Below are 25,857 nucleotides of genomic sequence, written 5' to 3' on the forward strand. Positions count from 1 at the left end.
GGGCCCCTTCCCTGCAGGGTGCCCACCTCCCGCCCCTGCCCAGCCCGGATGGGGGGCAAGGGGAAGGGGAGGCCTGCGTGTGCCCGGTGAGCAGCACTAGCCCCTGGGGCTGCTTGGGGACCAAGGGGGAGTGCGTTTTACCACCCCAGTCAGCACTGAGGACTCTACATGCGTCCCCACACAATAGACTTGCATGGCTTGAAGCTTTTGTTTTGCCTATGAAAATTAGATCTATAAATTCACGCTCCTTGGCTGGGGTCAAAGAGGAAGGAGGGAGGGTGGAAGGGCACAGGGAGTGGCCAGGAGAGGGGTCAGGGCGATTTTTCTCTTAAGAAATATACAAGCAGAAATCTCTCTCCCAGTTTTTATAAAATGTGCAAAATACAAGCCTCGTTGCCCGCAGGCTCGTTCACACTGATGTTCCCCGCGGCTGGGCTGGAGGGCGGCGCCCAGTCCACAGGCACTCACTCATACACAGGCTCACACAATGGGTGTCGGTGGCAATGGGCGCGGGAACCGCGGGTCCCTTTGCTGGCTCTCTAAGCGTCTAGAGTGGGGATGGGGAGAAGGGTTTAGCCCAGCGACATTCGCCTGGCGCCGCTGCTGCCCCCCTGGCCCCCGCCACTGCCTCTGGGGCAAGAACCCTGGGCACGCTGGCGGAGGCCAGGGAGGCGGAGCGGGGTGGGGGGGGGCCTGGGAAGCAGCGTGCACACCAGCTTGCTGAAGTTGGGGGGGGGCAGGGAGGAATCTATTTTTGGTGGGTTGTGTGATATTTTTGGCGTTTTATTAAAAATGGAAAAAAGTTCTAGTGCGCACTCGTGCTGGTCCCTGCCCTCCCCCGGCAGACCCCAGCAGTGTCAGGGAAAGGCAGGCCCCTGCGGGAGGGGTGGGGGTGGCCGAAGCGGGGGCTGCTATGGCTACAGGAGGACTTGCTGGTGCGGCCCGTCACATGACGCTCTCCACCACCACCACCTTGCTGCTCTCGGACACTGGGGTCAGGGTGGTCAGGCCCCTGACGTCCGAGTCCTGAGCTCTGTATTCCAGGTGGTGGAGACCCCACACGGGCTGGGTCAGGTGCTGCCAGCGCTGTGGGGACAGGGGGTGCTAAGTGTCCCCGCCGCCCCCCCACCCCTCCCGTGCCCCCGACCCGCTGGCCCCAACTCACCTCTGCCAGGCTCCCTTTGGCCCTGAGGAGGGAGCCCAGGAGGTAGAGGGGCACGCAGAGCATGGAGGAGAGTGCGAAGCCCCAGCCCATGGCCTCGCCCCACCATGGGTACACATAGGTGTTGTTGTACACCAGCGGCTTGTAGTATACCAGGTTGAAGATGAAGATACCCTGCAGGAGGGCTGTGCTCAGGGTTGCCCTCGGTGCACCCGCTCTGGCTCCCCACCACACAGACCAGCAGGGGAGCCGTGCTCGGGGGCCCCCCACCGCAGTCCCCCACCATTGTAGCCCGGTGGGAGTCTGGGGCTCAGGGCCCCGTGGCCCTCACCCCGCAGCCCACGGGGAGCCAGGCTCAGCCCGTCCCCTGCCAGCCCTGCCCCTTACCATGCAGACCAGCGGGGTGAACAGGGACCAGCACCATTTCATCCAGGGGCACGGGCGGTACCCAATCATGCAGGCCACGTCGTCCATGAAGCGGTCGGCTCCTGGGGCCGGGAAGCAGTTGATCACCCTCGTGATCCCAGGCCTGCCCCGCCACCCAGCTCCCAGCCCGGCTTGCCCATGTAGCCCACCTACCGTACACCCAGGCGACCACCACGCACTCCCAGAAGGCCTGCCAAAGCAGGGTGGTGCCGCTGGCTGAGTAGTGGTCGAAGAGCTGGAAGACATACATGCCGCCCTGCCACAGGCGGGTTCGAGGTCAAGGTAGGGCAGAGGCTGCCGAGGAGCGCAGGGCGCCCCGGGCCCCTACTCACATCGGTCACCATGGAGAGGTCGATGACAAAGCATAGGGCGCAGCACAGTGCCACCGAGATCTCCCTTTGGAAGCGGAAGTAGTAGGAGGCCGGCAGGAGGTCCAGCAGGCCTGTGATGAAGCCCTCCACGCCTACAAACTGCAGCACAGTGTTCAGGCCGCGCCCGCTCTCTGCTCCCGCCTGCTTGGACCCCCGCCCCTCACCCCCCACAAACCTGGCTGTCCAGGCCGAGCAGCAGCAGCATGAAGAAGAAGAGTGCAGCCCACAGCGGGGCCACAGGCATCAGCGTGACAGCCCGGGGGTAGGCGATGAACGCCAAGCCAGGCCCTGGGGGGACAGGTGTACATCAGCCGTGCTCGAGCCAGGGCACCTGCCGCCGGCTTAGGGTCAGAGGTCACTGTGAGCCCCAGCAGGGCGCCCGTACCTGACTCTGCCACCTTGGAGATATGCACGCCCTGTTCCGTGGCCATGAAGCCCAGGATGGAGAAGACCACGAAGCCGGCGAAGAAGCTGGTCCCGCTGTTGATGAGTGCCAGGATGATGGCGTCCCTGTGAGCAGAGGGGATGAGGCAGATGCGGTGGGCCGGGATGCCTGGCACCGGGACGGGTAGGGAGCAGGGGTGAGACCTACTTGTAGCAGTTGTTGTTGAAGCGATTGTAACTGCCCAGGGCCGTGAGGGCTCCCAGGCCGATGGCATAAGAGAAGAAGATCTGGGTCCCTGCATCAATCCACACCTGGAGAGGGTGGCAAAGAGCTGGCTTGAGGGGCCTGTGGGGTGGCCCAGCCCACTCCCCATCTGCCCCAGCTCACCTGCGGGGACCCCAGCTTGGACCAGTCGGGTTTGAGATAGTACAAGATGCCGTCCAGGGCGCCGGGCAGGAGCACTCCTCGCACCAGCAGCACGACGAGGACCACGTAGGGGAATGTAGCGGTGAAGTACACGATCTGTGGGGCCAGGAGGCTCAGGCGGATCCCAGCACCCCAGCACCGCAGTTCAGGCTCTGCCCTGAGGCATGCGAGTGTGTGTGTGCCTGTGTAGGGGTGTGTGTGTCCCCTGCTCACTAGGACCTAGCAGGGAAGCTGAGTGCGGGTCACCCAAGCGGGGCCCGGGGCCAGGAAGGCAGGTGAGCTCAAGAGCAAGGAAGAGGGAAAAGGGGAAGGGGATTGCCCAACCTAGAGAAGCCCCTGGCGGTGACCTCCCCTTCCCCGCCCTTCTCATGTACCTTTCCCGTGGACTTGACCCCCTTCCAGACACAGAAGTAGACCAGCACCCAGCAGGCCAGCAGGCACAGGGTCACCTCCCAGTTGAGGGCCCCTGGCACCTCCAGCCCTTCCGAGAGCCGCAGGACTTTGTTCCTGGGAAAGAGCGAGCCTGTGAGGGCTGGGCCAAGCCCCCGGGAGCTGTCCCCGCGGTGGTGCTGCCCCTCCCGCAGCCCAGAATCTGTGGGGCGCTCCCAGGCAGCTGGGCCTGCAGCAGGGGGGAGAGCCCGGGAGCAGGTGCCCGGAGCGCCTGACTCACTCCCAGAACTCGATGACTGGGGAGCGACGGTCAGCAAGCTGGTCACATGTGAGGTTGGCTAGGCTGGCATTGGCACAGTCCTCATGGCGGAATATCTCCACGCAGTCGGGGCTGTTCCAGGGGTGGCCGCATGTGGCCCAGGGCAACGTGGTGGTGAAGGACTTCACCAGGTAGTAGAAGCCCCAGGCCAGCACCATGATGTAGTAGGTGTTACAGTAGAAGACGATCACCATGGAAGCATAGCCCAGGCCTGGCGAGGGAGCCCATCAGCATCTGGTCCGTGCTGTGGGCTCCCCAGAGCTGGACTTCCTTCATCCCCCGACTCCCTTCTCCAGTACCCAGCAATAGCGGGACCAGGGCCATGCGGGGGACAGTGAGGGGGGGCGCTGGTGCCCAGAGGGGGTGCGACTAGCACAATCACCTTTGAACACAGGACAGATGTTCCACACGTTGATGCTGCCGGCCTTCATGAATTGACCCAGAGAGATCTCCAGGAAGAAGATGGGGATGCCTCCCACGAGGGCGATCAGGACGTAGGGGATGAGGAAGACTCCTGGGGGCGGGGCAGAGTGAAGGCCCATTTGAACTTCCCAGCAGCCCCAGCCCTGCCAGCCACCCAGGGCGACCTAACCGGGACGGAGAACACACGTGCTCCCAAACAGCCACCCCGTCTGCCAGGGAGCGAAGGAAGGAACAGGCGTGCGTGACAGTGCGCATGCTCACCAGGGCTGGCACGGGCCAGGGCCTGCCTGGGGGAGCCCCTTTCTCTGTGTGCATGGCCAGCGGGGAGGGTATGTGTGTGTGTGTGTGTGTGTGTGTGTGCGTGCGTGCGTGCGTGCGCGCAGACACGTGCACACACAGCAGTCCTGGCCAGGGGTGCAGTGCGTGTGCGTGGGGTGTCTGCAGGTGTGAGTAAGGACTGACAGACGGGGAGGAATAGGGTGGGGGACAGGCTGGCAGGGAGCGAACAGGGCAGGCACCACCGGGGCCCAGAAGGCTTCCGAGCTGGGGGAGCTGGGCCGGCCAGCTGCTTCCAGGGCCCTCAGCTCTGCCCTGCCGCACGGGGCTTGGCGGCCACTTGCTGTGCCCTGCCAAGCATCCTTCTTGGCTGTGACCTTGGGCCGAGCCCGGTGCTCAGAGCCTCAGTTTCCCACACTTTTCCCGCTCACAGCAGCCTCCCACCCAGCCTGGCTCTTCGTGGCAGTCACAGGATCCACGGGTCTGTGGCTGTGGCTCAACGAGCCGGGTGGGCGGGCACGGGGCACCGGGGAGGGTGTCCAGTGGCGGCGCCAGGCGGCCCAGGCCGCAGGCTTCCCAAGCCTGGCTCGGGCACCCCAGCTTCCCGGCTGCTGAGGGGCGGGGGAGGGCAAGGGAGGGACAGAGTGGCCCATTGTGTGTGTGTGTGTGTTCGTGTGCACACACGTGGGGGCCCACACAATGTGCCACTGTTATGGCCAGCAGTGGGGGCAGCCAGGACTCTTCACCTCTGTGCACCCCCCACGGGCCCAGACCTCGCTTCCCGGCGCCCCAGCTACCCCTGCCACCCCTCTGCAGCCAATTCCTCCCCATGCGAGCCCTGGAGTCCCGGGGTCTGGGGGGAGCAGCAGCTTTCTGAGGTCTTGGGCTGGGGCGCCCTCCCCCTGCTGCCAAGCACATGACCCGCCAGGGGGTGGAGGCTGCCCAGGCCGGGCCCTCCAGCGGCAGCCAGGATGCCGGCCCCCCGCCTCGGCCCGCCAGGGGACCTCTCCCCCCCCCCCGCCCCCCCTTGGACTTTGGCCTTGCGCCCCGGGAGGGCGGAGGCGCTCACCTCCTCCGTTCTTGTAGCACAGGTACGGGAAGCGCCACACGTTGCCGAGCCCCACGGCGAAGCCCACGCACGACATGATAAAGTCCATCTGGCGTGTCCACGTCTCGCGCGGCGGCACGGCCAGGTGGGTTCCGGGCGCCCCCAGGACCGCGGGGACGTCGCTCTTGGCCGGAGCCCCATCGGGCCGGGGGGCGATCAGGGGGCCCTTCTTCTCATCTCCCGACACGCTGTAGATGCCGTTTTCGGCGCTTTTCTTCGCCATGGCCCCTGCGGGGCCTCGGGGCGGGCGGGCTGGCGGACGGGCGGACGGGTGGGGGGCACTGGGGGCCCCGAAGGCGCGGGCCCGCCCGGGGGCCTCGGGGCGACCGGGCCGGGGGACGGGGCGGGCGGGGTGCGGGACGGAGGGGGAGTCGCGGTCAGAAGCAGTCCACGAAGCACTTGAAAGTGAGCCTGAAGAATCTCATGTGTGTCGGGGGCCCGGGGGCGCGCGGGTGGCGGCGGGGTCCGGCCGGGCGGCGGCGGCGGTGGCCGAGGCTTCTGCCCGCGGCTCGGGCGGCGGCGGCGGGCGCTCGCCCGGCCCGAGGCTCAGCCTAGCGGAGCGCAGGCGGCATCGGCACCGGCTGTCTGCGAGCGGCGACCGGCGCGGGGCCCGCACCCGCGCCCCCAGCCCCCGCCCGGCGGCGCCCCGCGCTCCCGCTGAGCCCCGTACCAGCACCCGCTCCGCCGGCGGCCGGCGCGCCTCGCCCCTCCTGCGCTGCGGCGGCGGCGGCTCCAGCCGCTGTCGGGCCGCGGCGGTACAGCGATGGCCACCGCGCTGCCACCGGCCCTCTCCTCCCCGGCCCGACCGGCGGCCGCTTAAGAAGCGGCTCCCGGGTGATGTCACCGTCGCCCCACCCCCACGCCGGCGCCCCCTCCCCCTCCCCGCCTCCCGGTCTCCCCGCCCCGCGCGGCCGGCCCGCCGCGCCGACGCCGCTCCCGCGGGGCACGCGAGGGCTGCTACCTGGGGCGCGTTGGCCGCCGCGCCCCCCGCCCAGCCCTCACCTGCGCCGCCCCGGGCCCGTCCGTGCGCTGCGCGGGCCCGGCCTGCCTCCCCGCGCCCGCGCTGGCCGCCTGCCAGCCATCCTCGCCGCCCTCTGCCCTTCTCCGCTCCTTCCTGCCCATCTCCGGCCCGCCTCCGGCTGCCAGCTGGGGGCTGGGCTGCGCTTCGGTACCCGCCGCCACCCGCCTCCAGTCGGAGCACGCGGGGGCTCTGCCGCGGGGGTGTCCTGGGGATGGGCCTCAGCTTCAGTCCCGTGCTCCCTTCTCCCCCCCCCCCCCGCCCCACCGCACACACCACACCGGGGCACAGTCCTGCTAGCTGGAGGTCAGTCTCGGGAATGCCCGCCCGGCCCAGGAGCCGGGCCACCCTTGGTCACCCAGATAGGAAGGGGTCAGAGACCCCTGGCGCCCCCATCGCTGCCCCGTGGAGATGGAGGCTCAGGCAGGATGGTGGCAACGCTGCCCCCTGGTGCTAGGCGGGTGCACAGACCCTTCCCCCAAGGCCCCACCGCAGGGGCTTTATCTCCCCCTGGTCCTGCCTGCTTCGGAACCAGCAAGAACAAGGCTGCTGCTGCCTCCGCTTCGGCCGCCTAACAGCCGCTCTGGAATTTTCCAGGGACAAGAGCTGCCTTGGGATGGGGAAGGAAGGGTGCCCCCTTCCCCCCATTCCCGGCTCCCTGATCGCCTCACTTTGTCCCCAGCTCATCCCTTTAAACTAAGCCCTGAGTCCGCCTCAGTTCCGGCCCCAGCCAGCTTGAACCTGCTGTGTGAGAGCATAGCTGGCCCACCACAAGGGGTGCAGGGGGCGGGGGGAGGGTCGTGCCCGTTTTCAGGAGGCCCCAACTCAGACTTTCTCTGGCTGGGGCCAGGACTGAAGCTGGTCAGGAGACGGAGTCGGCGTCCCTGAGACGGACTGGATGGCCGAAGGGGGACAGAGGGGCTGCACAAGGCGGACGGGACGGAGAGCACAGGCACCACAGGGGAAGTGGGACCAAGTGGGGCGTCGGCCCTCTTTGCAGAACTGCAGATTCTGCTATTCTCAGGCCAGCTGAGGCGCGAGCACTTTGGGGAAGTGTCCTTCACTCTGGGCCGTGGGAGGGCCTGGTAGATAGAGCTGAGGAGGCAGACGGAACTGAGGGTGCGTCCCACATTTTTCCTTCCCCAGCCCTGTAGCTCCGCTGGCCTTGAGGTCTCAAGGTCAGGAGTGGGTAGGAGTTGGGGGTGGGCATTCACGGTGGACGGAGGGGCAGAGGGGATATTCCCATTGCCAGGCTGCAGCAGGATGTCTGCAGACCCCCAGATGAGACTCACGGGGTCCCCATCTCCACGCAGCTGCGAGCACCCTCCCCCAGCTCAGTCGCTGGGAGCAAATGGAACTCATCTCTGGGGCCCTGCAAGACCGGGCAGGAGCTGCCTGCGGTTCCCTTGAGCCTGGCCTGCACGCTGCACCCCCAACCCCCATCCTGCAGGACTCAGTTCAGCTGCCACGGTATGCAGGGAGCTACGGGGGAGTGTGGGATCCATCCGGCATATCACTTGCCTTCGGACCCACATCACTGCCTGCATCTGTGGACCAGCTGGGGCTGGCAGGCATCTGTGGTGGGCCTGGGCACAGACCCACTGTGCCCTCAGCTGGCATTTCTGGGTTGGGGCTGGGGGGCGTCCCCTGGCTTTTCCAGGGGCAGGAGAGACGCTGAGCACTGCAGGGTGTCAGCTGGCCCTCTTGTTGCCTGGTTTCCCAGCACTTTTTTTTTGCCAAGGAAAGCTGTTCCTGCCAGGGCTTTAGGATACAGACCTGCCTGTCAGGGGGCCTGACGACCTGTCCCCCATGATTTCCACCATGGCTCCCAGGTCAGGAGCAAAGTGTTCCACAGACGGAAATGACCGAGCTGCCCAGGCCCGACCACAGGCCGGGGTGTGCTAAGGAGGAGGGGGGAGCTGGCGGGGCAGAGTGGCTGCAGGGCTCCCATTGTCCTGCAAAGCCTGGGAATCCAGGCTAGAACCCAGTGTCCAGGGGCTAGGGGGACCAAGGGGCTGCTATGTGGGGAGGGCCATGTCCCGCAGATCTGGGCTAGCACGGGAACTGGCTCCTCCAAGCTGTGGCGCAAGGGGCTTTGGAATTAGAATGAGCTGGAACAAAGGCTGGGCTGGAATCCACCTTGAAGGGCTTTGTGGGGCCCTCTCAGGGGAGGGCTGCTGGGTTAGGGTTAGGAGGGTGGGGCTTCGGACAGACTCAACACTTCTGCCCAGCACCCCTTGACCCCCCGCTGGGTGTGTTTCCATGAACCCCCAATTTGCTGGTGGCCCGGAGCAATCCCAAACTCCAGCTCACACCCCTGCCGTCCTTCAAGTTTCCCAGGCTTCCAGCCCTGCCTCTTTGACCCCTCGGCCTTTCCCACAACCCTCTTATGTCCACCCACCCGGGCTCCATTGCAGTTGTCAGGAGTGGACAGGTTGGGGGCCATGGAGAGGAAGAGCCTCACTCAGCTAGGCCGCACCCCGTCTGCTCACATTGGGGGTGGGTTGTGCTCGGGGCCTGGGTACCGCCCCCTTGTGATATGCTGCCAACCCAGCTAGTTGGATTGGTCCTCTGCCGGTCACAGCAGTGTGGGGACCTCGGGATGAGACCCCGCAGGGCTGTGTGGTGCCAGCATGGGAACTTGATTACAGATCTCTGAGCCCTGAGATTGTCCCTTATCGGGGTGGTGGGGGGTGGTCACTAGTTGCAGCCCAAACTTGATGAGGGGAATTCTGACCCGACCCAGGTGAGAACTGCCAGCCGTGGCTCCTGTTTTAGCACTATTTCACCCCTTTATCATAACTGGGATTGGGGTTCACAGCCTGCTGTGTTGGGTGCCCAACCTGTTTCAGCTGGAGTCCTGGGCCACCTGTCCCTGCATCCTGGTTCCCTCTATCACCCCCCTGATCCCCAGTGGGATAGTATGAGTGGAAGTGTGCACGTAAATGAGTTTATGGGTGTGGAGTGAAGAGTGGGTGCAGGAGGGTGGGTCTGCATGAGCCTGTGTGTGCAAGAGAGGGAGTGTGCACATGAGGGGATGATGGGGAGTGGGTGTGAGCGTGGGTATATGCCCAAGCGCTCTGGACTCTGGACCACAGCTCCCTGCAAGCTCATCATGCCCGTTTCCTGCTGGACCCTGGCCTCTGCCAGATCTGCAAGGAGCCTTCATTGGGGCAGGGTGGACTGGGGTGCTGGGCCAGCTCCGTGGTACTGGGGGCCTGTTGCTTCCAGGACTGCTGAACTGCTGGACCCAGAACCAGCTGTGTGCACTCGGACATGGACCCCCTTGGGCTGGAGCCACGGGGCAGTGATCCCTGAGCACAGAGCCAGGGGTAAGCCCTAAGCACAGCTGGGTGTACCTGACACCAAACAAGCAGCAGGAGAAGATATTAAGATGAGCCCGACTTCCTACTGTTCAGAAAGGAACAACAGATGGGAAGTTAGCTAGTGGGTTCCAGAACAGGTCTTACATGTCGGGGGCCAGCTTCATCCCCAGCACCTGAGCACAGCTGGGAGGACCCACCAAACAACCAGAACACAGTCCTCAAACGGACTCGGCCACATCCCTGCCCAGACTTGACAGCTAATCTAGCAGCGGCCGCAGCCTCGCCAGAGGCATCATGTGAAAGCAGCTTGGCTTCTGCTCAGGCCACATCTACCGGATTGTTCACGGTGTGGACCTTTCCTGTGGCCTGTTTCCTGCAGTTCATTCCAGTGCCCCTGCCCCGTCCACTGGCCGTTTCAAGAAGCCAATGTGTGTATCTTCTTTCTTTGTTTTTACTTTTCCTTACTTTTAGGCTCACAGCCAGTTCTCTCGGGGGTTCCTCCTGGCTCTGCACTCAGGAACCACTCCTGACGGTGCTTGGGAGACCCTACGGGACCGGACAGGACGCTGGGATTGAACCCGGGTCAACTGTGTGCCTGATAAGTGCCCTCCCTGCTGTGCCCACAATCCACATTCCTGCGGATTCCTCCCCAATCTCATAAAAGATGAATTCCTTTTCAGTTTTCAGGCCCGCCTAAGGGGAGTGTCTGGGGGCTCCCAGCAGGATGCAGTGAGAAAGGTTGTTCCCGGCAGTGCTCCGGGATCCAACTCGGGTTTCCTGCCTGCGGAGCCTGTGCTGGAGCCAGTGAACCTTCTCCCTGGCCCCTCAAGTGGTGTGCACATTCCACAGGAGTCGGCTCACGCTGCCTGCGCTCCCGTCCCTGGCCCAGCACACGCCCCGGGGCTTCCCCAGCAAACGTCCCCACTCACGAGGGCGCTCACCAGATAGCGATCTAGTCTTGCTTTTTCTGGAATGTCATTCAAATGGCAGCACCCACGTAGCTCTCGGGTCTCTCACGCACTTCACAGCCGGGCTTTCCTGGCCGGAGAATGCTGCATTTTTTCTTTTTTCTTTTTCTTTTCTTTTTTCTTTTCTTTTTTTTTCCAGTTGCTTTCCCAAGGCAGCCACCACTTCTTTACCCATTGTCCGACGGCAGAGCTTCTGGGTTGTTTCTGGCAGACTTTCCTGTGCAGGCTTTTGTGTGGACACGTTTGCGACTCCTCTAGGTAAACACCCAGGAGCTCTCCAGCCTGAGGCGGGGGGGAAAGTCTGCACTTTTTGCCAGATGCTGCCCCATTGTCTCAGCAGCCACTTGCCTGGTGTGGGTTTTATCTGCAGTGTCTGATGGTGTGGCCCTATTGCCATATGCTGCTCTTAGTTTTGATTGCCTTGATGACATTGGTTATGAGAATCTTTCCTTGGGCTTCTTTCCCATCGGTATTTCCTGGTTGGCAGGGTGTCTGTTCAGATCTTTTGCCCGTTGTGTGACTTCTTTTCTTTCTTTGAGGGGGAGGGGACAGCCACACTCAGTGGTGCTCAGGGCTTACTATTGTCTCTATGCTCAGAATTAGTCCTGGTGGGGCTTGTGGGACCCAATGTGATGCCGGGGATCCAACCAGGTCGGCTGCATACAAGAAAAATGCCTTATCCCTTGTACTAGCTCTCTGGCCCCCTCTTTGTCTCTTTTTTAAAAAAATTGTTTTTGCTTTTTTGGGGTCACACTCAGTGATGCTCAGGGGTTACTCCTAGATCTACCCTCAGGAGTTACTCCTGACGGTGCTTGGGGAACCATATGCGATGCCGGGGAGTGAATCCAGGTCGGCCGCTTACAAGGCAAATGCCCTGCCTGCTGGACTATCGCTCCCGCCCCCTCTTTGTCTCTTTTGGCCTGGGGGAAGCTTAGAGTGTCCACCATGCCAGCATATGGTCATGAGTTCGAGTCCTTGACACTGTCCTGCATGCACAGAGTGCGTCAAGGTGCCTCTGTCTGTGACCCCTGGCACCAAACGTGCTTTCCAGCTGTACTTCAGCCAGCTGTGTGAGCACCACGAAAATGCACACAAGCCTCAACGAGCAACTCAAAAGTTGGGTGAGCGCCATGGCCAGGGAGTGCACCCTCTTGCGCATGTGTGTGAGCAGCATACCGACCCCTGGCCAGTAGCACAGTTCAGACTTGTGTGTCTCAACTCTGAGCACTCCCAAGCACCTCGGTGCAAGGACTGCAGCTGGCACCCGAAGCACAAATATAGCTCAAAATGCGCGACAACAACATCAGCAACAGTGAAAGGAAGAGGGAGGGGGAATGCAAATGTCTCTTTGTTTGGGTTTGGGGATCACTCCCAGGAGCGTACAGGGCATATTCATGGCTCTGTACTCAGGGATGACTCCTGGCCATGCTGGGGAACCAAACTCCGGCCAGCCATATGCAAGACAAGTGCTGTCCTCCTGTCCTGGCTCTCCGAGTCCCTTTTGTTGTTCTTGCATGGGAGGGAAGCCGCACCTCAGTGTGCTCCTGGGCCCTGACTGTACTGGCCACTGACCAAAGCTAGCATGCTCTTCGCTCTTCCTTTTCAGTCATCCCCCAAGCTCAGTGGGTCAAAGGGGTGCTCAGGAGACGCGGGAGCCCTCCCAGTGGCTCTCACCAATGAGGCCAGTGGTTCTGTGCCAGGGCCCTAGTATATGGTGTGGTGTGGGGCTCGTGGGGCTGGGGATCCCGGGGCCACCCCAGTAGTGCTGGTAGGGGAGGGCTCTGGGAGACCATGTGGGGGCGGGAATTGAACGTGGGTCAGCCACATGCTAGTCACACACCCTAAGGCCTGTGCTATCCTCTCTAGCTCCCTGGAATCACTTAGAAGAGTTCTTGGCATATAGGGACACTAACCCTCCATCGGCTCTCTGTTCCTCATCTCCCCGGCCGGTCCTGAATAAATAACAGTTTAAAAAATCTTTATCTATTTATACACCAGTCCTTTATCCAGTGTCTCCCACAGACTCCTCGCCAGACAGTGCTGGTTTGTCTTCTAGTTCTCTCCCCTCTGTGTCAGCTGCTGAGGAAGGAGAGTCTCATACGCTACACGGGAAGCGCACAATCCCTTCCCTGGGCCCCTTCTCTTACCGAATCCTTCCTGGCGCCAACACTCCGGTGCCGATACAGCTCACTACGTCATTGTTACTTTCTGCCCCCCTCTTATAGGGGTGGGGGTAAGCCATACCAACGGAACTCAGAGGCTATTCCTGGCTTTGTGCTCAGGAGTGACCCCTGGTGGCGCTAGGGGACCATAGGTAGTACCAAGAATTGCAACCAGCGGAGCCACGCTGTGTGCAAAGCCTGTTCTGCCCCTCCCTCAGGTTCTATGTCCGATGACATATTTTCTCCGTGGCCCGTTTCCAGAGGGTAGCCACACAGATTTAGTACAGATTTGCTTCTTTCTGTGTAGGATATAAAGCTCTCTGAGCTCTTTGACTTGTTTTTCTTGCATGGGGTACATAGAGAGGATTTTTGGGTTTTGGGGTCACACTTAGCAGTGCTCAGAGATCATCCTGGCTTGGTGCTGGGGGGATCACCTCTAGTGGTGATCAGGGGACCATGCCATCCCTCTTGGGTATCAAATCTGGGCCTCACAAGTGCAAGGCCTGTGCTCAGCTCATTGAGCAATCTCCTTATCCCCAGGAAAGATCTTTGAAACCCCTCCCCAGAAAACAACAGGGAGGTGACTTCTAGGGTCTCGCACAAACACTGGGAGCAGCAATCTGTCCCCTTTGTACCGGGGCTATGCCGCTCTCCTCTCCTGCCTTGCTTCTGGCCTCGTCACCCAGTGCCCTCTCTACCCATGGGCACCTTTTTTTGCAACCAGAAACTCTGATCATGTTTCTTGTGGTCACGCTGCACGGGCATGACTGGGGAAGGGAAGGGTAGAACAAACTTCCAGTGACGTCATTTCCTGACATTTCCGGTATCTTCAAGGTGATCTGGGGACATGGGGATGGAAGCCTGGGTCAGCCCTGTTGGCACTGATGGATGGTGGGGTGCACTTGGGCCGCAGGGGTGGCTGGGCTGGGCAGAGCCTTCTCACATGTCCTGTGGGAGTGGAGATTGGTAAAGGTTTGCTTGATATGGGGCTGGAGACCACAGTGGGGAGGGCATTTACCTTGCAAGCGGCTGGCCCTGCTTGTATCCCCAACACCCCATACGGTTCCCAAGCACAGCCAGGAGTAATCTCTGCGCGCAGAGCCAGGAGTAAGCCCTAAACAAAGCCAGGTGTGGCGCTCAAACCAACACCAACCAAACAAAAAGATTTGGTTGATTTTAATTTGAGGGGGCCTGCCTGGTGGTACTCGTGTTACTCTAATTTCAGTGCTCAGGGGTCGGTCCCAGTGATGCTCAAGGGACCAGGCAGGGCTGGGAATTGAATTTGGGTCGGTCCTTGCCCACCTTGAGCATGCACCCAGCCCTTCAGCTATATCTTCTACCTGGGAAAGAGAATTTTTAAAATACTCTGCTTAGGAGGCCAGAGCCATAGTATAGCGGCTAGGGTGTTTGCCTTGTACACGGCTGACCCAGGTTCGATCCTCAGCATCTCATATGGTCCTCTGATCAGCGCCAGGAGTAATCCCTGAGTGCAGAGCCAGGAGTAACCCCTGAGATCGTAGGGTGTGACCCCCCCCCCAAAAAAAACACAACATGCTCTGCTCAGGAGCTAGTAGAGGGGTTCAGGCACTGGCCTTGCACGGGCTGGCCCTGATTTGATCCCTGGCACCACAAAGGGTCCCCTGAGCTCTGTCTATGGCAGCCCTGGAGGCCCCTGAGTGTCCGCTTGGGGGTCTGGGCAACTCCTAATGTGTCCTCTGACCCTCATATTGAGCCCTCAGACCTCTCCTCTGGGGAGGTTCCCCTCAAAATTGCAGGCCTGCCTGTGGAGTATTCTGAAAAGTGTGTGTGTGTGAAGGCAGGCCGTGGGGAAGCGCAGAGAAAGCAGCGTTCTGGAGTTGGGGCGGGGTTGTCCTAGCAAGCAGGGTGGAGCGGGAGAGGCCTGTCTGAGGAGGTGCCATTTGAGTTGACACCTGATGGCGCCGGGGACCAACGCCACGGGCAGGCGCTAGGTGGCGCCGTTGAGGGCGAGTGCTCGTGGGTTTTCGCTGCTGTGGCAGCGCCTGGGGGTCGGGGGTACGCGGGGCCGCCCCCGCCTGGAGGACTCGGCTTTGACTCGTGCCAGGGGACCGAGGGTCCCCGTGTTAGGGGAGAGACCAGGGTGGGGTAGCAGTAGAAGGCTGGCGGGAAGGGGGTGCGGACACAGCAGTGCAAAGGGCCGGGGGCCGGGCGGGAGCCCACGGTCTTCGCAGTCGCCGCGGCGTGCCGGCGGGCGGGCGGGCGCGCGCGGCGGGGGCGGGCTGTCGGGGCGCGGGCTGGGGGCGCGGCGGGCGCGCGCGCGGGGGCGGGGCCGGCGGGCGGGGGGCGCGGCGACGCTGCGGCTGGGGCTGCAGGTCTGCACCGGGCGCTCGCTCGGGGCCGCAGCGCCGTCGTGCCCGCGCCCACCTGTCACGCCGGCGCGCCCCCGCCGCTCAGCTCGGGACGCGGGAGGCCTCGGCCAGCGAAGCCCGGGCCCGGTCTCCGAGGGCTCGTGTGCGGCCCGGGGTCGCAGGTGCCTCTCGAGCCGCGGGGGTGCGGGGGGTGGCCACGCCCGGGACCGGTACCCCCCCACAACGAAGAGGGTCTTGGCGGAGCGCCGTGGATGGGGATGGGCTGCAGGGGCCGGGGTGGGCTGTCGGGAGCCTTCCGGAAGGCGGCTGGGACCGCCCCCGGGTGCCGGGCGCCACTCGCCGGGGGGCTGGGGGGCGGGGCGGGGGCCGCTCGATGGGGGGCTCCGGCTGTGGCGCGAGGCCCGAGGAGGCCGGTAGGGTGCGGGAGCCTGTGGGGGCGGCGGCGGGGCTGCGGCGATGGCTGTCGCGAGGGTGGCTGCGCCTCCCTCCGCCTCCCCCCAGACATGCTGCTGCTGAAGAAGCAGACGGAGGACATCAGCAGCGTCTATGAGATTCGGGAGAAGCTCGGCTCGTAAGTGCGGCCGTGCTGGGGCGGGCCGAGTGGGTGTGAGCTCGGTGGCTGGTGCGGCCGTGAGTGTGGCCGGGATGGGGCGAGGATCACGGCAGGGAGGGTGCTGGCGAGTGGGAGCGTGCGGGTACCTGTCATGGGTGCAGGTGTGTGCGTGGAATTCTGTACACGCGTGTCGATGTATGTGCCTGTGCAGATGATGAAATGAGTGCGGATGCGTGTGATTGTGTGTGGATGTGTGTGCAGCAGTATGGAAGCCTGTAGATGTGTAGATGTGTGTGGGTAACAGTGGACAAGTGTGCATGCCTGCGTGTATGTGATTTGTGTATGGGTGCAGATGAGTGTGGATGTGTGACTTTGCGTGCATGTCTGTGATGTGGAGCCATATGTGCCCGCGTGACTGTGGGGGTGGCAGTTAGTGAACGTGTCCATTCATGTGAGCAGGTCACTGAATGGGACATGCGTGGATGTGTGTTTGCATGAGTGTGGCTGTATGTGATTGTGTGTGCATGTAAGTGGGTGCGTGAGTCGATGCGTGTGATTATGTCTGTATGCATGTTGGTGATGTGTGTGTGGGTGAGTGTGGATGTGTGTTATTGTGTGTGCATATTTGATTGTGCCTGGATGGGGGTGTGCATATGTGCATATATATAGGATGTGCATAAATGGGATTGTGTGCATATGTGTGAGTGCTGGGATTGTGTGCATATGTGTGAGTGCATATATGTTGGGGTCCATGCATATGTGGAGATGAGTGTACACGTGCATGTATGTGGGTGAGTATTTGGGGTGTGCATGTGTGTGAATACATGTGAATACATCTGTGTATTTGGGGTGTGCATGTGTGAATACATGTGAACGTGTGGGTGGCTGTCTGTGCCACCTGCCTGAGCCCTCCCCATTTTGCTCCCCCTCTGCCACAGGGGTGCCTTCTCTGAGGTGGTGCTGGCCCAGGAGCGGGGTTCCTCACACCTGGTTGCCCTCAAGTGCATCCCCAAGAAGGCGCTTCGGGGCAAGGAGGCCCTGGTGGAGAATGAGATCGCAGTGCTGCGCAGGTGCGCAGGGAACCCGCCCCTGCCAGCGGAGGCCTGTTCCCCCTGTGTCCCCCCGCAGTCCTTCCAGCCCTTTTCCTGCCCTTGCAGAGTAAGCCACCCCAACATCGTCGCCCTGGAGGATGTGCACGAGAGCCCTTCACACCTCTACCTGGCTATGGAGCTGTGAGCAGGGGCTGGTGGGCGGTGGGGCACCTTGCGGCTGGGGAGCTGCGCTGAGACGCCCCTTCGGCAGGGTGACGGGGGGCGAGCTGTTTGACCGCATCATGGAGCGCGGCACGTACACAGAGAAGGATGCCAGCCACCTGGTGGGCCAGGTCCTGGGCGCCGTGTCCTACCTGCACAGCCTGGGCATTGTGCACCGTGACCTCAAGGTGTCCACTGGGGGGCACTCTGAGGGCCTGGGGAAGGGGGGTGGTGGCCGTCCATGGCCTGATCCTGCGTCGTCTCCTCACGCTCGCCTGCTGCAGCCTGAAAATCTCCTATACGCCACACCATTTGAGGACTCCAAGATCATGGTGTCCGACTTCGGCCTTTCCAAAATCCAGGCGGGAAACATGCTGGGCACTGCTTGTGGGACCCCAGGCTACGTGGGTAGGTGGGGTCCAGAGACCCGTGGGCGGGCGGGCATGGGCGGGCCGCCTCTGGGCTGCCATGTCTGTCCCCTCCGCAGCCCCAGAGCTCCTGGAACAGAAGCCATATGGGAAAGCAGTGGACGTGTGGGCGCTGGGCGTCATCTGCTACATCCTGTGAGTGCTGCGGCCTGCCCGACTCTGCTGGGTCGGGGAGGGCAGGCTGCGGGCTGACTTGACTGTGGATGCCAGGCTGTGTGGCTACCCCCCCTTCTACGACGAGAGCGACCCCGAGCTCTTCAGCCAGATCCTGAGAGCCAACTATGAGTTTGACTCGCCGTTTTGGGATGACATCTCAGAATCGGGTGAACTGGCAAGGGGTCCCCGGCTCGGGGGGGCTTGGGGGGGTACTTGAAACGAGGGGCAGTGAGATGGGCTGGGCTGACCGCACCCCCTGCTCCAGCCAAGGATTTCATCAGGCACCTTCTGGAACGAGACCCCCAGAAGCGGTTCACCTGCCAACAGGCCTTACAGCATCTTTGGTGAGCGGGACCCCCGGCCACGCAGCCCCAGTGCCAAGCGGGACCCCGAGGCTCGCTCTGACTCACAGCCTCCTGTCAGGATCTCTGGAGATGCAGCCTTTGACAAGGACATCCTGTGTTCTGTCAGCGAGCAGATTCAGAGGAATTTTGCACGGACCCACTGGAAGGTGGGTGCGCGCCCCCCCCGCCCGTCCCGGAGGATGAGTGATGCCTGGGAGCAGGGCAGCGGTGCTGGGCCTGACCCCACGTCTCTCCACAGAGAGCCTTCAACGCCACCTCCTTTCTGCGCCACATCCGCAAGCTGGGGCAGAGCCCCGATGGGGAGGAGGGCCCAGAGCGGAGACTGGCCAGCCACAGCCTCCCTGGCTTCCAGCCCAGCCAGGCCCCCAAGTGGTGAAGCCCAGGTGGGTGGCGTGCGCCTTGCAGCCTCAGGAGCTGGGAGGGAGGAGAGCCATGTGCGAGGAGCACCGTGGCAGCGGCCCCCTGCCCTGGGCTTGTCCTCCTCCAGGCTGAGGCCCAGGCCACGAGGACCACTGGCCCCTCCTGCCCCTGGCCCCTTCACTTCCCTTCCCTTGCCCCTGGCCCCGGGGCTGGCTTCTGCTGGAGAGTTCAAGAAGGTCTTCAATGCACAGGGTGCTGAGCTGGGAGCGGCCTGCCGCCCAGGTGCCGCCCTGGCCCCAGGGATGACAGCGCATGTGTGTGGGGGGCCCCTCCTCCCCTGCTGCCGCCGCCGCCCACCCTCTGGAAGCCCGAGGTGTTGGCATGTGGGCTCCAGGGCCCCGCTGGCCGCATGGCTGTGGTTGTTCTGTGCTTCGCTCACTGCGGCTGCTCCACTTGTGCAGTGGCCTCCAGCCCCCCCTTGACTGCCCCAGATCAATAAACACAGAGAGCAGTGTCTGGTGTGCTGGAACGATGGGGGGCAAGGGGCAGGGATGGGAAGGATTGTGGATGGGAGTATCACCCATGGGAAGGGGGCAGCCACATGTCCCCCGTGCCCTCTCCCTTACAGCCTCTCACCAGCGCCCCGTGCTGGCTCCGTCATCCTCCATCCTGCCCACGGCGGTGGACTTGCAGACAGAGATGGCTGTGCCCCTGGGTGCCTTTTACCAAGATGTGCCAGGGGTTCACCCTGCCCTACACCCTGTTCTGGGTGGCCAGAACTGCAGACCATGCGCCAAGGGGCCTCACTCCTGTGCCCAGCAGGGAAAGACTCCAGGGTCATCCCTTAGCCCTAGTCCAAGCAGAGGGAATGCTCTGAGTTCTGGGGAGCCTTCCCCCGGCCCATGCCGCCGCCTTCCACAACCAGCTGCCGGGTCCCAGAACAGAGGCTGGGCAGGCTTTGAGTACACCCGGGAGCTGGGGCAGAATCAGCCCGGGCTGTGTGTCTGCAGCTCCCCAAGGCGCTGAACGTCCGTCCATCGCCGTGGTGACCGCCGGCTGGTGGGGTCATGTGCTCCACCTCGCCCCGACAACCTCAGGCCTGGCCTGGTTCCCCTCCCCAGCTGTAGGGGACCTGCCCACAAGGCAGGAACGGATGGCTATGGACCAGCCTGGCGCCCGGCATCGCGGCGCAGTGCAGGGACGCGGGGTGCAACCTGGGCTGTGGCCAGTAGGTGGCGCCAAGGCCCCACCTTTCCCAGCTCATCGGCTGTTCCCAGCACTGGTGGTCCACACCTCTCTGGGAACACCCACCCAGCGCCTCCCACGTCTCACTTGGGGAAGGTTTCCTGCCTGCTCCCCTCGAAGGGTGGAGCAAGAGAAGACTGAACGTGCCTCCTTATCCCTTCTTCCACGGAGCAGAGATCACTTAGGCAGTTCCTACAGAAAGGCTGGGAAAGCTGTTCAGGTTCAGGTGCTGTGAACGGGATGTCACGGACAAGCATTGAGGGGGCTATCATTCTGGGCCAGGCAGAGGGATTGCTGGGGACGGCCGAGGGACAGGGGAGCTCGGGAGGGTCCAGGAGGGACCCAGAAACAGAAGCTTTGCTGGCGGGCACAGCCATGGTCCTCGAACCCCAGGAAGGCAGTGCTGCCCCCTTTCTTTTGGCATCTGCGAAACCCGGCCTGGAGCTGCTCAGGAACTGAGCCACTGAGCAGAGAGAGCTACAGGGAGCGGAAGTTTCTGGGGGCACCTGGGGAGGCTAGGGAGGCTTCCACAGCACCCTTCTACCTTTTTGAGTGCAAAGTAGGAACAGCAAGTTGGAGAACCCCCCTGATGCCAGTGTGTGCCTGGCCTTTCCTGTCCATCCTCTGCTCCCAAAGTCCTTCCTTACATTCGCTGGGTAGTCAGGGCTGGAGAGTCTTTCCACAGTCATAGAGCGGGGTGCCTAGAGAGACCCAACTCTGATGTGCAGTGAGGGGCTGCTGGAGGGCCAAGGCTCGATGTGGCAATCCTGGTGGGAGGGTCTCGAAGGGGGCTGGAGAACAGTGAGCTGACTGGAGGCAAGTAGGGGCTCTCAGGAATGAATCCTGGAGCGGGAGGCCCTGGCAACCTGCTGTGCCAGCCCTGGCTTCAGCCTAGTCTTTATGGGTGCATCACATAAAAAATACGGGACCTGGGGCTGAGCGATAGCACAGCAGGTAGGGCGTTTGCCTTGTACGCGGCCGACCCGGGTTCGATTCCCAGCATCCCATATGGTCCCCTGAGCACCGCCAGGAGTAATTCCTGAGTGCAGAGCCAGGAGTAACCCCTGTGCATCGCCGGGTGTGACCCAAAAAGAAAAAAAAATATGGGGCCAGGGCCTGGAGTCATAGGACAGTGGGGAGGGTTCGATCCCCTAAGCCCCACCAAAAATCGCTTGAGCACAGAGCCAGGAGTAATTTATGAGCATTGCAACTCCCAAAAAAAAACCCTCCAAAAAATATGGGGATCCCACTCCAAGAACCAAAGAGAAACCCCGCTTGGTTGCTGGGGATTCAGCAGGAGAGTATTCTTAAGGCCTGGGGAGGGCAGCTGGCCCAAAGGATATGAGATCAGTTTCCTTGTTCCTTTGCTTGGGCGACCCTGGGCAGTGCTCAGGCGACCCTCTGTGTGCGGGGGATCGAACCAGGGTCAGCCATGGGCACAGCCAGCGCCTCTTGTACTCTCTCTCCAGCCCCAGGACCTGTTTGTTCCTCTCAAGAAATTTTCCACAATTTTAATTTTTTCTTTTTTCTTTCATTCTTTTGGGGACCACACAAGTAGTGCTGGGGATTGACCCTGAGTCTTCTGCACACAGAGCCTGTGTGTAGCCTGCCTCTGGCAGCAGTCATATCTTCTTTGGGGTGGGGGGTGGTATACCTGGCAGTACTCAGGACTTAAGTCCCAGCTCTGAACTCAAGGATCACTCCCAGTGGTACTCACAGGACAATATGGAGTGTCGGGGATTGAACCCCGGTTGACCGCATGCAAGGCCAGTGTCCTCCCCACAGTCCTCTCTCTAGCCTCACACAACCGTATTTTTAGCCTCTGAGCCCTTCTTGATCAGTAGATGTCCCCCCACTCGGTCCCTTCTGCATGTGGGTAGCTGGCGAGGCTGCGAGCTCCTGCTGCGTGTTCCAGCCCGGTCTTGCCTGTCTGCCACCAGCTCGCCCAAGGACACTGAAGCATGAAGCCGAGGAGACTCTCTGCACTCGACATCCCACGCGCACTCTCTGGTCTCCGCAGCAGCGCCGCGCTGTGTGCTTACTGCCATTTCCGACGAAGAGAAAACATGAAGACAGACCCCCCGACTCCAAACTGTTCAGAATCAGATTGTGTCAGATCCCCTCGCTTCTTGTGAATTCTGCAAAAAACAAACAAGGCAGATGGGATTTGGAACAGGTGGTGTGGAACCTGTAGATGGAGTTGGAGACGGTTCTGGACTGAAGGTTTCTGTCCCTCGGATTCCCAATGTTGAAGCCTGGCTCTCCTCACCACTGTCTTTGGAGGTGGGGTGTAAGGAAGTAACAGGAAATGAGGTCCCAGGAGCGGCCTGGGCGGCTGGCTTTGTTCTTTGAGAACTCGAGCTGTCTTCCTGCCCTGCAACACGCCCTCTGAAGCCAGGCCAACTGCCTGCATGGTGAGAAGTTTGTGTCTGCCCCCCGAAACAGAATCAGCCGGAACTTAGTCTTGGGTTTCCAGCCTCCAGAACCATGAGAAAATAAACATTGCTTGGGGCGGGAGAGATAGTACAGAGGTCAAGGCACTTGCTTAGCATGTGGCTCACCCTGATCTGATCCCTGGGCCCACACGGTCCCCTGAGCACTGTGGGCAGTCTTTCCCAAGTTGAGCACCACTGGTTCCCAAATTGAACACCACTGGGATGGAGTTTCTGTCTAGCCCATGAGAAGCACCTGGTGCCGGGGAGCGAACCCCACTCCGGGATGGAACTCGAGGCCTCTTACACCCCAGACATGCCACCTAGCCCCTGAACTCTCCTCAACCCCCAGTAGGTTATATCTCTCATGTTTGACTAGGCCAGAGAGACGGTACAGGGGTGAGGCACTCACCTTGCATGAGGCTGGCCTGGGTTCAGTTCCCAGCACCCCATAGGGTCCCCAGAGTCCCACTAGGAGTGATCCCTGAGTACAGCCGAGTGTGAGCCAAACCAAATAAAGCAGAGTAGTATTCTCTTCAGGGTTTCCCCCAGGGAGTCCTGTTCCCACCCCCGCACCGCCCTCGGCTTCTGCCCTCCCTCAACCAAAGGAGAGTTACTGCTTCCTTTCTGATGTAGCTGCTTTCCATTCCCCTGGGCCTCTTCTTTTTCTTTTTCTCCATGTGCTAGCAAGAACCTCCTCGACTATGTGACAACAAGCAGCAAAGCACCTTGTCCCCCAGACCAAGAGGCAGGCTAGCTGCAATATTTCCTCATTCCGTATCAGAGACACTGCATTTTTTTCAAGTGACCGCCTCTTATCATCTCAACAAAGCTCCTTTCGACTGTTTGTTGAAAAGTGATTTTTTTTTCAAACCATGAATTGGGTGTTACATTTTGTCAAATTAATTTTTCTGCACCTGCTGAGGTAGTCATGCTGGTTTTGTGCTTTGTTCTATGAATATAGCATATTAAATGGATTTTCAGATGTCAAATCACGCTCGTGTTCTTGAGAGAACTCTCAGTGATCATGGCCTAGTACCCTTATATCTTGCTGGTTCAGCATGAGTGTTGTGATGAGGGCTTTGCCCCAGTGTTAGTAAGGGAGGCTTTGGTATACCTCTTTCTTCTGAGGGTGTGTTTGGTGTGGCTGTATCAATGAGATGGAGATGTTTCCACTCTATTCTGCCCTGGGCAGTGAGGGACAAGCAGCGTTTTTTTCTTTCCTTGTTTGATGGGATTCATCAGGAAGAAAATCTGGGCCTCTGTCTTCTCTGTGGAAAGATATTCAATGACCAATTCAGCTTATTTATTTTTTCAGGTGGGGGGCACACCCGTCTGTGCTCAGGGATCACTCTTGGGGTGGGGGGCTCTGGGGAACCATATGGAGTGCTGGGAATCAAACCAGGGTAAACTGCACGCAAGGCAAGACCCTTGACCCCCGTATTATCTCTCCAGCCGTCAACTTCATTCTTGTCGTAAGACTCTTCCGGCTTTCTATTCCTTTGGAAGTGAGTTTCAGTCACTGTCATCCTTGGAATTCGCTCATTTCATCTGCATTGCGTAACGGGTTGGCATGGAATTGTTCAAAACAGTTTCCTGTTTATCATCCTTTACATTTCTGTAGGTCAGTAGGCCATCTTTTATTTTTGATGCCGGTCATCTTTTTTTGTTTGTTTGTTTGCTGTGTCAGTCTAGCTGAGTTCAATTCTCTTGATCATGTCAAAGGACTGACTTCTGTCATCAGTGATTTTCTCGATGCTTTTCCAATTGCTTATTTCATTCAGGTCCACACTCAGGTTACTGCTGCTTGTTTAGGATTTACTCTGCTCCTGTTTGTAGGTGTTTTGTGATGCTTCTATGCTCTGGGGTCACTCCTGGCAGGGCTTGTGTGTTGCTGGGGATAGAACTGGCTCCGTTGTGTACAAGGCAGACCATTCTACTGTCTCTCTGGCCCTTTTTGCTAATATGGTAAGGACAATATTTAGGCTGCTGACTTGAGGCTTTTTGTCAGGTGTAGGGATTTAAAGCTAGAAATTGCCTACTCTAGCCACACCCCATGCTTCTGCTTTATCACACCCCACACTTCAATTGAGGTGCCATATTTCCCTTGTGTTTCAAGCATCTTCCAATTTCCCTTGTAGGGTTCAGAAAGGTATTACATGGGCTAAGGTGCTTGCCTTCCAGGCGGCTGGCCTTGCTCTCATTCCCAGCTCTGCATGGTCCCTGCCGTGAATCTGAAGCACAGAGCTATGAGAAAAGCAAACAGGCAGACAAATTTCACTGATTTTTTTCTTTGATTTGTAGATTATGTAGAAAACGATTCAATTTTCAAATATTTGGGGCTTTGTTCTACTTTAGGGCCATACCCAGCAGTGCTCAGACCTCACTCCTTCTCTGCACTTAAGGGCAGTCTTGGTGGGTGGGGCTTGGGAAATTGTATGCATATCTATGTTCACTGCAGCACTTAGTACAATAACTGGGATATGGAAACAACCCAGATTTCCAAACACACATGAATGGACAAAAAAGTGGCATAGGGGGCTGGAGAGGTAGTGCAGTGGGTAGGGCATGTGCTTTGCAAGCACCTGGCCTCATCTTGATCCCGAGCCCTCCACATGGTCCTTTGAGCAGTTCTAGGTGTGACTCCTGAGCACAGACAAAGCCAGGAGTAAATGCTCAGTACAGTATGTTCTCCCAAAAATTGTGTGTGGAGAGGAATTTTGATTCAACAAAGAGATTGAATAATTCTAAACACATAGACTCCTAACAACATAGCCCCCAAATACATAAGGCAAAAACAGCATCGGGAGAAGCGACAATTCAGTCATGATAGTTGAAGTCGTCAATACCCAATATCAATGACTGAGCAAAGCAGGAAGAAGATGAACCAGGATATGGATAATAGAACTGACAGAATCAACCTGACCTCTGAGAACTGAAACAGCAGCAGTGCTTTGCCCTCTGCAATAGTGGCGTGCACACTCTTGCTTCAATGCTTCGGTTGTGGGGTTCACATGCCCCTGGGTGGCAAGGGACCCAAACAGCAGCGCGACTCAGGCTGTACTTGGGCATGTGAGGCCACAGCAGGAATCAAACTTACGTGGGCAGATGTGCTCTCCTGGAACCTCATTCTCGGATGGCCTTAAAACACTGCCGACCATAGCCCAGGCTTAGCCTGTAGAAAAAGGGATGAGATGAGGGGGCTGGAGCGATAGCACAGCGGGTAGGGCGTTTGCCTTGCACGCGGCCGACCCAGGTTCGATTCCCAGCATCCCATATGGTCCCCTGAGCACCACTATGAGTAATTCCTGAGTGCAGAGCCAGGAGTAACCCCTGTGCATCGCCGGGTGTGACCCAAAAAGAAAAAAAAAAGGGTTGAGATGATGCACAGTCTATTCCTTGCCGCAAAAGAATTATAAACCCCAGGGGCTGGAGCGATAGTACAGCGGGTAGGGCGTTTGCCTTGCACGTGGCCGACCCGGGTTCGATCCCCGGCATCCCATATGGTCCCCCAAGCACCGCCAGGAGTAATTCCTGAGTGCAGAGCCAGGAGTAACCCCTGTGCATCTCTGGGTGTGACCCAAAAAGCAAAAAAAAAAATTATAAACCCCAATAATAATAATAATATGTGTTTTTGTGTTGGGGGGTGGCTGCCAAGAAGTGGGATTGTTGGGTCATATAGCAGTTCTATCATTATTTTGTTTGGATTTTTATTTTTGGGGCACACCCGGTGATACTCAATCCTGGCTCTGTGCTCAGGGTCACTGCTGGCAGGGCTCAGAGGACCATATGTGGTTTGGAAATCAAATCCAGGTTGGCTGCATGCCAGGCAAGTGCCCTACCTGCTGTACTACCGCTCCGGTGCTATATTCTTCCTTTTACTTTATTACATTTTTAAAGAAATCCCCATATTGCTTTCCAGAGAGGTTGAACCCAACAACGTTTCCAGCAACAGTG

At 60.0% G+C, this 25,857-nt stretch overlaps 2 protein-coding genes across 2 annotated transcripts; one reads left to right on the forward strand and one right to left on the reverse strand.

Annotated features, from left to right (window-relative positions):
• Window positions 1–350: 350 nt before the first annotated feature.
• On the reverse strand, window positions 351–5,519 carry SLC6A8 (solute carrier family 6 member 8). Its single transcript, XM_004606513.3, has 13 exons — window positions 5,248–5,519; window positions 3,862–3,993; window positions 3,441–3,690; window positions 3,145–3,277; window positions 2,732–2,866; window positions 2,552–2,655; window positions 2,345–2,469; window positions 2,135–2,247; window positions 1,921–2,058; window positions 1,742–1,844; window positions 1,550–1,650; window positions 1,166–1,336; window positions 351–1,086 (listed from the first exon to the last, which is right to left on the reverse strand). The coding sequence occupies exons 1-13, from the start codon at window positions 5,507–5,509 to the stop codon at window positions 946–948; spliced, it is 1,908 nt and encodes a 635-aa protein (XP_004606570.1). The 5' UTR covers window positions 5,510–5,519; the 3' UTR covers window positions 351–945.
• A 9,540-nt stretch (window positions 5,520–15,059) lies between these two features.
• Window positions 15,060–18,737, forward strand: PNCK (pregnancy up-regulated nonubiquitous CaM kinase). The gene is made up of 12 exons (XM_055121441.1): window positions 15,060–15,269; window positions 15,610–15,679; window positions 16,600–16,731; window positions 16,819–16,893; window positions 16,964–17,102; window positions 17,199–17,322; window positions 17,402–17,477; window positions 17,553–17,665; window positions 17,764–17,842; window positions 17,922–18,009; window positions 18,102–18,246; window positions 18,351–18,737. The coding sequence occupies exons 2-11, from the start codon at window positions 15,612–15,614 to the stop codon at window positions 18,237–18,239; spliced, it is 1,032 nt and encodes a 343-aa protein (XP_054977416.1). The 5' UTR covers window positions 15,060–15,269; window positions 15,610–15,611; the 3' UTR covers window positions 18,240–18,246; window positions 18,351–18,737.
• Window positions 18,738–25,857: the final 7,120 nt, after the last annotated feature.

The sequence above is a fragment of the Sorex araneus genome, chromosome X (assembly GCF_027595985.1).
Source record: "Sorex araneus isolate mSorAra2 chromosome X, mSorAra2.pri, whole genome shotgun sequence".
Taxonomy (NCBI): domain Eukaryota; kingdom Metazoa; phylum Chordata; class Mammalia; order Eulipotyphla; family Soricidae; genus Sorex; species Sorex araneus.